At 41.9% G+C, this 13,028-nt stretch overlaps 1 protein-coding gene across 2 annotated transcripts in view; it reads right to left on the bottom strand.

Moving 5' to 3' along the window:
- Nucleotides 1-13,028, bottom strand: part of PLXNC1 (plexin C1) — a 155,095-nt gene that overhangs the window by 84,961 nt on the left and 57,106 nt on the right. For both annotated transcript variants that reach the window (XM_055395469.2, XM_055395470.2), the window contains exon 5: nt 6,241-6,355. In XM_055395469.2, coding sequence (XP_055251444.2) covers nt 6,241-6,355 — 115 coding nt within the window. The remainder of the gene's footprint in view (nt 1-6,240; nt 6,356-13,028) is intronic.

Here is a 13,028-nt window from a genome sequence, read left to right as displayed (position 1 = left end):
TGCTATTTGTGGGAAATACTTTTATTCCTACATCTTTTCTCTTTTTATTAGTATAAACCATTTTTACTGTTAAAAATCTCTTTATAGGTATTGTTGTTCAGTCGCTCAGTCAAGTTTGACTCTTTGCGACTCCATGGACTGCAGCACACCAGGCTTCCCATGTCTTTCACTATCCCAGAGTTTGCCCAAACTCAAGCCCATTGAGTCAGTGATGCCATCTAATCAACTCATCCTCTGTCGTCCCCTTCTCCTCCTGCCTTCAATCTTTCCCAGTATCAGGGACTTTTCCAATGAGTCAGCTCTTCTCATCAGGTGGCCAGTGTATTGGAGCTTCAGCTTCAGCAACAGTCCTTCCAATGAATATTCAGGGTTCATTTCCTTTAAGATAGACTGGTTTGATCTCCTTGTAGTCCAAGGGACTCCCAAGAGCCTTCTCCAGCACCGCAATTCGAAGGCATCAATTCTTTGGCACTCAGCCTTTTTTATTGTCTAGCTCTCATATCCAAACATATAATTTTACATAATGTAAAAATGGGGTGCCATGCATCCCTTTTTGTGTGTGTCTGAGTATATGAGGATTTCAGTTGTCTCTCTTTTTCAAATCTATCTCTGACCTTTCCTCCACCACACGAAATATTTCATCATGGGAGCCTAGTATGAATTCTAATATGAATTTACAACCTAGTATGACTTCTCTCACCTTTTTCTCCATGCTCAAATAATCATATAGAGACACAGTCATAAACATCATATAGAGGGACATTTTTGGATCAATATAAGACCACGCTATATATGCTTTTCTGCATCTTGATATTTTTATTCAACAAAATCTCATAATATTCCTCCAAGGCAATTAGAATTGCTCTACTTCTCTCTTTTTAATGCCAATTTCACAACGAGGATGAGAATATACTACCTTCTAATTGTCTTGTGTAAACAAGAGGCTCTGTATTATATGCATTTTTTTTTTTTTTGTACCAAGAAAGTTACTAGAATGTTATTTGCAGTGAGCAAACACTCTTTGAACCAAGTTATTGTGATAGCTGGTACTGGAGAGACAGTAGACTTCCAGCTCTATAGGTTCAGGATAAGAAATTACTTGAATAACCAAGGATCTGAGACTCTCAGCAAGTCACAGTTAACTATAAAGACAGGAAATATTTTGAAATAATATGACCAAGAGCTGGAGACAGACATCTTATCAATGCTACTAAAATAATCAGCCCAAAGTTGGCTTCAAAGAGTCAGTTCAGTTCAGTTCAGTTCAGTCGCTCAGTCGTGTCCGACTCTCCGCGACCCCATGAATCACAGCATGCCAGGCCTCCCTGTCCATCACCAACTCCCAGAGTTCACTCAAACTCATGTCCACAGAGTCGGTGATACCATCCAGCCATCTCATTCTCTGTTGTCCCCTTCTCCTCCTGACCCCAACCTTTCCCAGCATCAGTCTTTTCCAGTGAGTCAACTCGTCGCACGAGGTGGCCAAAGTATTGCAGTTTCAGCTTTAGCATCAGTCCTTCCAATGAACACCCAGGATTGATCTCCTTTAAAATGGACTGATCTCCTTGCAGTCCAAGGGACTCTCAAGAGTCTTCTACAGCACCACAGCATCAAAAGCATCAATTCTTCAGCGATCAGCTTTCTTCACAGTCCAACTCTCACATCCATACATGACCACGGGAAAAACCATAACCTTGACCAGACAGACCTTGGTTGGCAAAGTAATGTCTCTGCTTTTTAATATGCTGTCTAGGTTGGTCATAACTTTCCTTCCAAGGAGTAAGCATCTTTTAATTTCATGGCTGCAATCAGCATCTGCAGTGATTTTGGAGCCCAAGAAAATAAAGTCTGACACTGTTTCCACTGTTTTTCCATCTATTTCCCATGAAGTGATGGGACCAGATGCCGTGATCTTTGTTTTCTGAATGTTGAGCTTCAAGCCAACCTTTTCACTCTCTTCTTTCACTTTCATCAAAAGGCTTTTTAGTTCCTCTTCACTTTCTGCCATAAGGGTAGTGTCATCTGCATATCTGAGGTTATTGATATTTCTCCCGGCAATCTTGATTCCAGCTTGTGCTTCTTCCAGCCCAGCATGCCTCATGATGTACTCTGCATATAAGTTAAATAAGCAAGGTGACAATATACAGCCTTGACGTACTCCTTTTCCTATTTGGAACCAGTCTGTTGTTCCATGTGCAGTTCTGACTGTTGCTTCCTGACCTGCATACAGGTTTCTCAAGAGGCAGTTCAGGTGGTCTGGGATTCCCATCTCTTTCAGAATGTTCCACAGTTTATTGTGATCCACACAGTCAAATGCTTTGGCATAGTCAATGAAGCAGAAATAGATGTTTTTCTGGAACTCTCTTGCTTTCTCCATGATCCAGCGGATGTTGGCAATTTGATCTCTGGTGCCTCTGCCTTTTCTAAAACTTGCTTGAATATCTGGGAGTTCATGGTTCACATATTGCTGAAGCCTGGCTTGGAGAATTTTGAGCATGACTTTACTAGCGTGTGAGATGAGTGCAATTGTGCGGTAGTTTGAGCATTCTTTGGCATTGCCTTTCTTTGGGATTGGAATGAAGACTTTTTTAGTCTTTTCTAGTCCTGTGGCCACTGGTATTGCAAGGGGGCATCAGAGGGCAGACACACTGAAATCATAATCACAGGAAACTAGTCGATCTGATCACATGGACCACAGCCGAATGTGGTCCACTGGAGAAGGGAATGGCAAACCACTTCAGTATACTTGCCTTGAGAACCCCATGAACAGTATCAAAGGGCAAAATGATAGGATACTGAATGAGGAATTCCCCAGGTCTGTAGGTGCCCAGTATGCTACTGGAGATCAGTGGAGAAATAACTCTAGAAGGAATAAAGGGATGGAGCCAAAGCAAAACCAATACCCAGTTGTGGATGTGACTGGTGATAGAAGCAAGGTCTGGTGCTGTAAACAGCAATATTGCATAGGAACCTGGAATGTTAGGTCCATGAATCAAGGCAAATTGGAAGTGGTCAAACAGGAGATGGCAAGAGTGAACATAGACATTCTAGGAATCAGTGAATTAAAATGGACTGGAATGGGTGAATTTAACTCGGATGACCATTATATCTACTACTGTGGGCAGGAATCCCTTAGAAGAAATGGAGTAGCCATCATGGTCAACAAAAGAGTCCGAAATGCAGTACTTGGATGCAATCTTAAAAACGACAGAATGATTTCTGTTCGCTTCCAAGGCAAACCATTCAATATTACAGTAATCCGGGCCTATGCCCCAACCAGTAACGCTGACGAAGCCGAAGTTGAACGGTTCTATGAAGACCTACAAGACCTTTTAGAACTAACACCCAAAAAAGATGTCCTTTTCATTATAGGGGACTGGAATGCAAAAGTAGCAAGTCAAGAAACACCTGGAGTAACAGGCAAATTTGGCCTTGGAGCACGGAATGAAGCAGGGCAAAGGCTAATAGAGTTTTTGTCAAGAGAACGCACTGGTCATAGCAAACTCCCTCTTCCAACAACACAAGAGAAGACTCTACACATGGACATCACCAGATGGTCAACACCGAAATCAGACTGATTATATTCTTTGCAGCCAAAGATGGCAAAGCTCTATACAGTTAGCAAAAACAAGACCAGGAGCTGACTGTGGCTCAGATCATGAACTCCTTATTGCCAAATTCAGACTGAAATTGAAGAAAGTAGGGAAAACCACTAGACCATTCAGATATGACCTAAATCAAATCCCTTATGATTATACAGTGGAAGTGAGAAATAGATTTAAGGGACTAGATCTGATAGATAGACTGCCTGATGAACTCTGGACAGAGGTTCATGACATTGTACAGGAGACAGGGACCAAGACCATCCTCATGGAAAAGAAATGCAAAAAGCAAAATGGCTGTCTGAGGAGGCCTTACAAATAGCTGTGAAGAGAAGAGAAGCGAAAAGCAAAGGAGAAAAGGAAAGATATAAGCATCTGAATGCAGAGTTCCAAAGAATAGCAAGGAAAGATAAGAAAGCCTTTCTCAGCGATCAATGCAAAGAAGTAGAGGAAAACAACAGAATAGGAAAAAGAAGAGATCTCTTCAAGAAACTTAGAGATTCCAAGGGAACATTTCATGCAAAGATGGGCTCGATAAAGGACAGAAATGGTATGGACCTAACAGAAGCAGAAGATATTAAGAAGAGGTGGCAAGAATACACAGAAGAACTGTACAAAAAAGATCTTCACGACAAAGATAGTCACGATAACGTGATCACTGACCTAGAGTGCATCCAAGTACTGCATTTCGGACTCTTTTGTTGACCATGATGGCTACTCCATTTCTTCTAAGGGATTCCTGCCCACAGTAGTAGATATAATGGTCATCCGAGTTAAATTCACCCATTCCAGTCCATTTTAATTCACTGATTCCTAGAATGTCTATGTTCACTCTTGCCATCTCCTGTTTGACCACTTCCAATTTGCCTTGATTCATGGAATGTGAAGTCAAGTGGGCCTTAGAAAGCATCACAACGAACAAAGCCAGTGGAGGTGATGGAATTCCAGTTGAACTATTTCAAATATTGAAAGATGATGCTGTGAAAGTGCTGCACTCAATATGCCAGCAAATTTGGAAAACTCAACAGTGGCTTCAAAGAATAGCTTTACTCAAATTGCTAAACTCTTATCTCCTTTACCTTGAAAGTGGTGGTGAGCTGGAGAGGGTGAGGTAACGGTTGTGCGGGAAGACTCTAGAGGGATTAGGGTAAACCACAGTGGGACTCAAGGTGGGTTCCCTGGGTGGTAAACATGTTCCAGACTAGATGTGAATGGTGATTAATTTATGCTGGTGAACCCAAAGATAGGTAAGCAAACTGTGTAAGCTGCTCTTTTTAGTCAATGAGCAGCTTACTTTCCCTCACCGCACTTCGCTTAAGTACTCCCCTTAACATTTTCAAAACGATAAAAGAAAAAAAGCCATGCGTAATCATAACCACTTAGCAGAGTCCTGGGTATATTCAATGATCATGGTATTTTCTAGCAGTCTCTATCAGCACTAAAGTCAGCTATTTTTCAGACTGATAACAGAAATAAAAATTCGGCCATACCTATACTTAGACACCTAAGCATCTTTTTCCATAGAATCTGCTCACGCTAGTGCAGGTCTGGTGGAGGTTTGGATGAAAGCTTTGAAGGGTTCTTTTGGGAGGGCACCCCCCAACCCGCTCTCCACACCCTCACCCTCAGGAGGGCGATAGAAAGTAACAACAGCCAAATAAGTTGAAATCCATGAGTTCTGATCAGTTATGACTTGAAAGCTTGATTCTTTTATTATTTATCACTCATTAAATGCTCTGGCTCTCTTTTATTAAATGTTAAATCATCTTAAGTGGTACGGTTCTTGCTATTTGAAATGGCAAAGTGTAAGGGGAAAGAGAAAGTGGCCCATCTCCTTGTTAATGTGGCATTCAAATAAAACAGAGTGAGCTCAGCAGACAGGTCAACTGGCTGCTGATGGTGATTCTGTATAGTTATTCATAATACAAGAGCTGTAATTAGGGAGAAAATGTCTCCTTACAGCCACTGAGATTGCAAGGCAGGAATTCCATTTTCCCATGGGGCGAGGCTGGTATGTGGATCAGAAAATGCATGAATATGATTACATTGCTTCATTTCTCTCATCCAATGACAGGGCTGATGTGTTGCCAAAGGCGGTATAGTACTGCCATGGCGAGAGCCCATGCACTTTTCAAGGGACCACCCCCGCCCCTCGCAATATTCACTGCCCATATTGCTTTCTCTCCCTCTCAGTATCACCTGAAGGCGTGCACGTAAGACAGTTGTCAAAACCTGAACACATCAAGAAAAGGAACTAAAAAACAAAATAAAATTCAGTACTTAAGTCACATTGAAGGAATCTTGTTGACCATGAATTTTTTTTCTTTCTTTTTTAAATCAATGTTTTTCAGTGACATTAGTCCATTTTTTCCTTAATTTCAACAACTGAAGGTCATCTTCAGCTCCACAAAATGACAGACTCCATGAGGGCAGGTTCATGATGCATCTCATTCTCTGCCATCTCCCCATCACCTTGCAGAATGTACAGGCATTGGTGCTCACACAGTATCAGTTAACTGAGTGAACTCTCATAACTAAGCTTATTTGATCATTAATACGTATTTTGCACACAGAAGGAAGTTGGCATCAGTTGACAAAAATGAGACAACAGAGACAAATTAAAAATCTTTCCTCTTACCTTATCTTTACTGCTTCGAAATAGGTGAATTTGAGGGCACTTTTTAGCTCCAGATAAAATATCCAGCCAGTTTTCTGAATTATTTAAATGCTCACAATCTTCTTTAAAAGTACACCTATCAAAAAAACAAACAGGGAGGGGGCAGCAAAACAGCAACCCCAAACATGCGTCATTAAAACTTTCTCAGACTTGGCTTCAGTACAAAATGCCAGACTTTGTGTGAGGATTATTGATTTCAAGTGAGAATAAGAACATGAGGCTAAAACCATGAAAAGCAACAGGAAACCAGCAGAGCATTTTTTCCATCATGTCTCAGAGCTGAGAACAAATGTGGACATGTTGAACTTAGACTCCTGAGCCATCTCTCAAGATGACATTGCAAATACATCCAAAACGCATCCTCTCCTGGATTCAAAAATTAAAGAGCTACGTTCTAGAAAAACCTAGCATAGAACAGCCCAAGAAAAGGTTTACACATTGTAAACGTTTTAGGTTTGCCATTCATTTCCAGAATACCAACCTATTGTGTAACTTTTGCTGTTGCTTAAAAAAAAAAAATGAAGCGACCATTTTTGTGCTTTGCAGTATGATAATCAAATAAACATATTGCAAGGGCAGAGTCTTCCCAAGAATTTGATAAGACATTCCAGAACCATCTGCTACATAACATTTATTTAGACAGATACCAAATTACATCAAAAGATATTGGGTGTAACATTTGCCAGGGCCACCTCCCCAAGTCAGCCAGCCCAGAGGATGTCCCCAAAGAAATCTTAAGCTGTGGTCAGGGCCAGCTACTTTGATAAACACCATCAAAAGCTGAAGGTGAAATCACTGCTTCGCCTATGCCTGTCTCGGCCACTTTAGGTCATGCATGCGAACTTGGGAATTCCTGCCTCACCAGCAGGGCGGCCAACTCAACAAGAAGAATGAATGCCAAAGGTCACTTGGTTTCCAAATGGTGTTGGACTCCACAGACATTCTACTGAATGGTATCAAGGAAAGAGCAAAACCTCTGTTACCTCTGCCTTCTCAAGGTCCAAGGTTAAAATGAAGCGGTGGAGGAGAACCAGTGAGTTTGAAAAGAAACTGAAAATTCATGAATCACATGAGATTGCAAGCAACTAAATAATAACCTCATTCAACTCTGGGGAATCCCTGAAAGGAAGTGAGTGGAGACCAGTGTGGTCCCAAACAGTATATTTAACAAGCATTTTATTTCTTCTTCTTCTCTTTTTTTTTTAATTCTTAAGAATAAATTTAGGCCTCACGGCTTCATCTTTGAGCACTGCGCTAATTTGAATATGACAGAAATAGAACAGGAAGCCAGTGAGTTTCATTAGACATCACCCCCAAGTGCAATTCTTTCAGCATGTCATCATACTCTCCCATCTCGGGGAACCCTGCTTCCAGGCAGCACATCTGTGTCCAAGCTCTCCTCCACCTGTGTCGGCTCCTTCTCCAACATCAGGACCACGGGGATTTTCATCAGCAATTCTCCACAGTCATAAATTTATCTGACCCTTGATGGCTAGCTCGTCCGTCACGGACATTAAGTTCAAATTAAACCTCCTCTCAATGTCAGGGAGAGTTTTCAGTGGAGGGACACGTACTGTGGGACTGAAACACCCAGAAGGGCAAGGCTGGTTCCCCGTTTTGTATTAGAAAGCGATGATGACTGTAAAAAACGACCCGCCTCTCTCTTAGGGGCATTCCAGTTTGTATACGGCACTTCCTCTGTCTCAAAGGAGGCCAAAAAAAAAAAGCCAGTTCTAAAGGAGTGGAGTACAAATGTTTTTGTAGGCTTTTAATACTGCCTGGGAGTCAAGGCCTAAGGCTGCCAAAAAAACAAGTGTAAAATATTCCATACAAATAGTGCTACAATTTGCCAATTTGTAGGCAGAAGACAGCAGTGTCACTGAATTATCACTCCCTTTGCTGAACTCTTATAGCATTTCTTGTTGGAACCACACATTTTGGTATTTAATCATATGCTGCCTTGAATTATAACTTAACTGTTTTACGTGTCTATGTCATGCCCCCCAGTAAACTGTAAGCTCCTCAAAAGAAGGAAGAATGTCTTTAATATTTCTTCTGCAGATGGTTCCGTGTCTGACAGCATGATATGCAAATACTAGGGTTTCAACAAACATTTTTGAATGAATGGATGAAATATGAAATCTCTGTAGGTCCTTTCTGTAGGTGAATTTTCTTTCTAGAGTATCCTTAGGGTTTATGTCTGACTTGTACTTATAGTGAAGAGACTACTTTTAATATAAGCTAAAAGTTTGAATCGGGGGCCAGAGAGGGGACAAATTAGAACTGAGGTTTTCAGTTTATCTTTTGGGAAAAAAATACATATGTTTATATATATATAGACTTCGCAGGTGGTGCTAGTGGTAAAGAATCTGCCTGCCAACACAGGAGACATAAGAGACAAGTGTTTAATCCCTGGGTCAGGAAAATCTCCTGGAGGAGGGCATGGCAACCCACTTCAGTATTCTTACCTGGAGAATCCCATGGACAGAGGAGCCTGGCAGGCTACAGTCCATATGGTTGCAAAGAGTCAGACACGACTGAAACGACTTAACACTGAAGCATATATATACACACACACACACACACACACATATATATATATGAAATAGACCTTTCACTTCCTATTTTATATAAGGCGAAAACAAAATTTAACCATGTTAAGCAACTAAACATAAATTCCTGGTTTATAAAACACCTCTGAGATCTCATGCCTTGTTTCTCGCCAGCTGAAAAATAAAAATTAAAAAGCAAACCGTAATGCCAAGAACATATAACCAGATGGTCAACCAACAACAATATCTTATTACTTCTTCAATATTGGAGATGATAAAATCTTCATGACAGCACATTACCCACACAAACTTTCTCCAGGAGGGGGAACAGACCTCAGAGCTCCCACGTTTTAGTAAACAAAACCAAAATGGTCCCTTTTGAAAGCCATCACTCTTGTTCCTATACTTCCACAAAAGCAATGGACAAGTGCATAGACACTTAAGTCTTTGCCCAAATAAAATTAAAATCTCATTTTCAGACTCAGGTCTCAGCAAGGCTGATTCTCAGTGAAGCAACCTCAGATAGGCTGATTTCTTAACTGACTTCATGATAATTTCTTCAGATAGGAGGAAAGATAGGAGGAAAATGGGATTCAAATTAAAATGATCATATTCTGGGGAAAAAAATGGCAGACATGTATTTGCTTTTCTTATCTTATGCTGTTGCCCCACTCTCCATGGAGGGTCTTTCCCAAAGTTTTAGGACTCCCAATTAATATTTTTCTGGCCCTTATGTCCAGCTAGATTTCAGGCCTACAAAATAAGGCCAACATGCAGACACTAGAATACTCGCGAATTAATAGAATCGGCATTAATGGGGGGAAAAAATCTGCCTGAAGGAAAAAAAAAAACCCAAAAACCAAAAGTTAATAAAATAAAATAAAAAAAAAAACTTTTGCTAGGTGAAAGAACCGTGAATTCAATTTAGTGAATTAAACTACTTAAAAAGCTTGTTCATAGTATCTACTGTAGAGCTTAATCTGTTCAAAATAATAAGAGTTAGAGATTGTTACTCAACTACATACGTATGTGGACCACCCCTCTCTTCCCCTTAACTCTTAGTTTGTTCAAAACTCATGAACAGGGAGATTCCAGACACTTGTCTAAGTTTGCTGTTTCGAATTCAGAAAGTATCTGCCGACAGTGTGTTTGCTTCCTGAGTTCGTGGAAATCTTTCTAAACCCTGATGTCCCTGAGTCACCACCCCACCAGGTATCTACATGGGGGGAACTGCCACTGTTCTGAGTGTTTCCAGTCACTCCTCCCGTTAGTCCTTGCAGGATTCCCGAGTGGCTCAGTCGTAAAGAACCCACCTGCCAATGCAAGAGACACAGAAGATGCGGGTTCAATACCTGGGTTGGGGAGACCCCCCAGAGAAGGAATGGTAACCAGCTCCAGTATTCTCATCTGGAAATTTCCATGGACAGAGGAGCCTGGAGGGCTACAGGAGGAGCCAGGGGTCACGAACAGTCAGACAAGACTGAGCATGCATACACATTAGTCCTCAAAACCACATTGCTCTATAGGGATGAAATGGAGGCTCAGAGAGGTGTTTACATTGTGCCAAGGTTTCACAGCTTCAAGTGTCTGAAGTCTGGTTTCAGAGCCACACACTTGGCCACTTAGCTGCATGGTCATCTGTGAGCCCTGTGTTATGACATGTCAGTCATGTCTGACTCTTTGCGACCTCATGGACTGTTCAGTTCAGTTCAGTTCAGTCGCTCAGTCGTGTCCGACTCTCCGCGACCCCATGAATCACAGCACGCCAGGCCTCCCTGTCCATCACCAACTCCCGGAGTACACTCAAACTCATGTCCACAGAGTCGGTGATGCCATCCAGCCATCTCATTCTCCGTCGTCCCCTTCTCCTCCCGCCCCCAACCTTTCCCAGCATCAGAGTCTTTTCCAGTGAGTCAACTCGTCTCATGAGGTGGCCAAAGTATTGGAGTTTCAGCTTTAGCATCAGTCCCTCCAATGAACATCCAGGATTGATCTCCTTTAGAATGGACTGGTTGGATCTCCTTGCAGTATAAGGGACTCTCAAGAGTCTTCTCCAACACCACAGTTCAAAAGCATCGATTCTTCGGCGATCAGCTTTCTTCACAGTCCAACTCTCACATCCATACATGACCACGGGAAAAACCATTGCCTTGACTAGACGGACCTTGGTCGGCAAAGTAATGTCTCTGCTTTTTAATATACTATCAAGGTTGGTCATAACTTTCCTTCCAAGGAGCAAGCGTCTTTTAATTTCATGGCTGCAATCAGCATCTGCAGTGATTTTGGAGCCCAAAAAAACAAAGTCTGACACTGTTTCCACTGTTTTTCCATCTATTTCCCATGAAGTGATGGGACCAGATGCCATGATCTTTGTTTTCTGAATGTTGAGCTTCAAGCCAACCTTTTCACTCTCCTCTTTCACTTTCATCAAGAGGCTTTTGAGTTCCTCTTCACTTTCTGCCATAAGGGTAGTGTCATCTGCATATCTGAGGTTATTGATATTTCTCCCAGCAATCTTGATTCCAGCTTGTGCTTCTTCCAGCCCAGCGTTCCTCATGATGTACTCTGCATATAAGTTAAATAAGCAAGGTGACAATATACAACCTTGACGCACTCCTTTTCCTATTTGGAACCAGTCTGTTGTTCCATGACCGGTTCTAACTGTTGCTTCCTGACCTGCATACAGGTTTCTCAAGAGGCAGGTCAGGTGGTCTGGGATTCCCATCTCTTTCAGAATGTTCCACAGTTTATTGTGATCCACACAGTCAAAGGCTTTGGCATAGTCAATGAAGCAGAAATAGATGTTTTTCTGAAACTCTCTTGCTTTCTCCATGATCCAGCGGATGTTGGCAATTTGATCTCTGGTGCCTCTGCCTTTTCTAAAACCTGCTTGAACATCTGGGAGTTCACGGTTTACATACTGCTGAAGCCTGGCTTGGAGAATTTTGAGCATGACTTTACTAGCGTGTGAGATGAGTGCAATTGTGCGGTAGTTTGAGCATTCTTTGGCATTGCCTTTCTTTGGGATTGGAATGAAGACTGACCTCTTCCAGTCCTGTGGCCACTGCTGAGTTTTCCAAATCTGCTGGCATATTGAGTGCAGCACTTTCACAGCATCATCTTTCAAGACTTGAAATAGCTCAACTGGAATTCCATCACCACCACTAGCTTTGTTCGTAGTGATGCTTTCTAAGGCCCACTTGACTTCACATTCCAAGATGTCTGGCTCTAGGTCAGTGATCACATTATCGTGACTATCTTGGTCGTGAAGATCTTTTTTGTACAGTTCTTCTGTGTATTCCTGCCACCTCTTCTTAATATCTTCTGCTTCTGTTAGGTCCATACCATTTCTGTCCTTTATCGAGCCCATCTTTGCATGAAAAATTCCCTTGGAATCTCTAATTTTCTTGAAGAGGTCTCTTGTTTTTCCTATTCTGTTGTTTTCCTCTATTTCTTTGCATTGATCACTGAGGAAGGCTTTCTTATCTCTCCTTGCTATTCTTTGGAACTCTGCATTCAGATGCTTATATCTTTCCTTTTCTCCTTTGCTTTTCGCCTCTCTTCTTTTTACAGCTATTTGTAAGGCCTCCTCAGACAGCCATTTCGCTCTTTTGCATTTCTTTTCCATGGGGATGGTCTTGGTCCCTGTCTCCTGTACAATGTCACGAACCTCCGTCCAGAGTTCATCAGGCACTCTATCAATCAGATCTAGTCCCTTAAATCTATTTCTCACTTCCACTGCATAATCATAAGGGATTTGATTGAGGTCATATCTGAATGGTCTAGTGGTTTTCCCTACTTTCTTCAATTTAAGTCTGAACTTCGCAATAAGGAGTTCATGATCTGAGCCACAGTCAGCTCCTGGTCTTGTTTTCGCTAACTGTGACTGTAGCCTGCCATTTAATAAGCTGCACACAAAAAAATGACATTTAGAGTTCCTCCTGGCTTCCTTGGGCCTCATTAGTGGTTGGAGGGTGGGGCTGGGCCAGGACAAGGTGACAGAGATGAAGACCCCAGGAGCACATAATGGAGAAAGTGAGACAGAGCCTCCAGAATGAAGAGGGGAGCATGGATTTGGGAGGGAAACACAGAGCCGGGTTCTGAGAGGCCTTGAATGTTTACCCATCACTAGCCCTGAATACTGGAGAAGGCAATGGCAACCCACTCCATTACTCTTGCCTGGAAAATCCCATGGAC

This window comes from Moschus berezovskii, chromosome 6 (genome assembly GCF_049115385.1).
Source record: "Moschus berezovskii isolate FMDL1 chromosome 6, NW_MosBer_1.0, whole genome shotgun sequence".
NCBI classification, from domain to species: domain Eukaryota; kingdom Metazoa; phylum Chordata; class Mammalia; order Artiodactyla; family Moschidae; genus Moschus; species Moschus berezovskii.
This window is presented reverse-complemented; position numbering and strand designations above follow the sequence as displayed.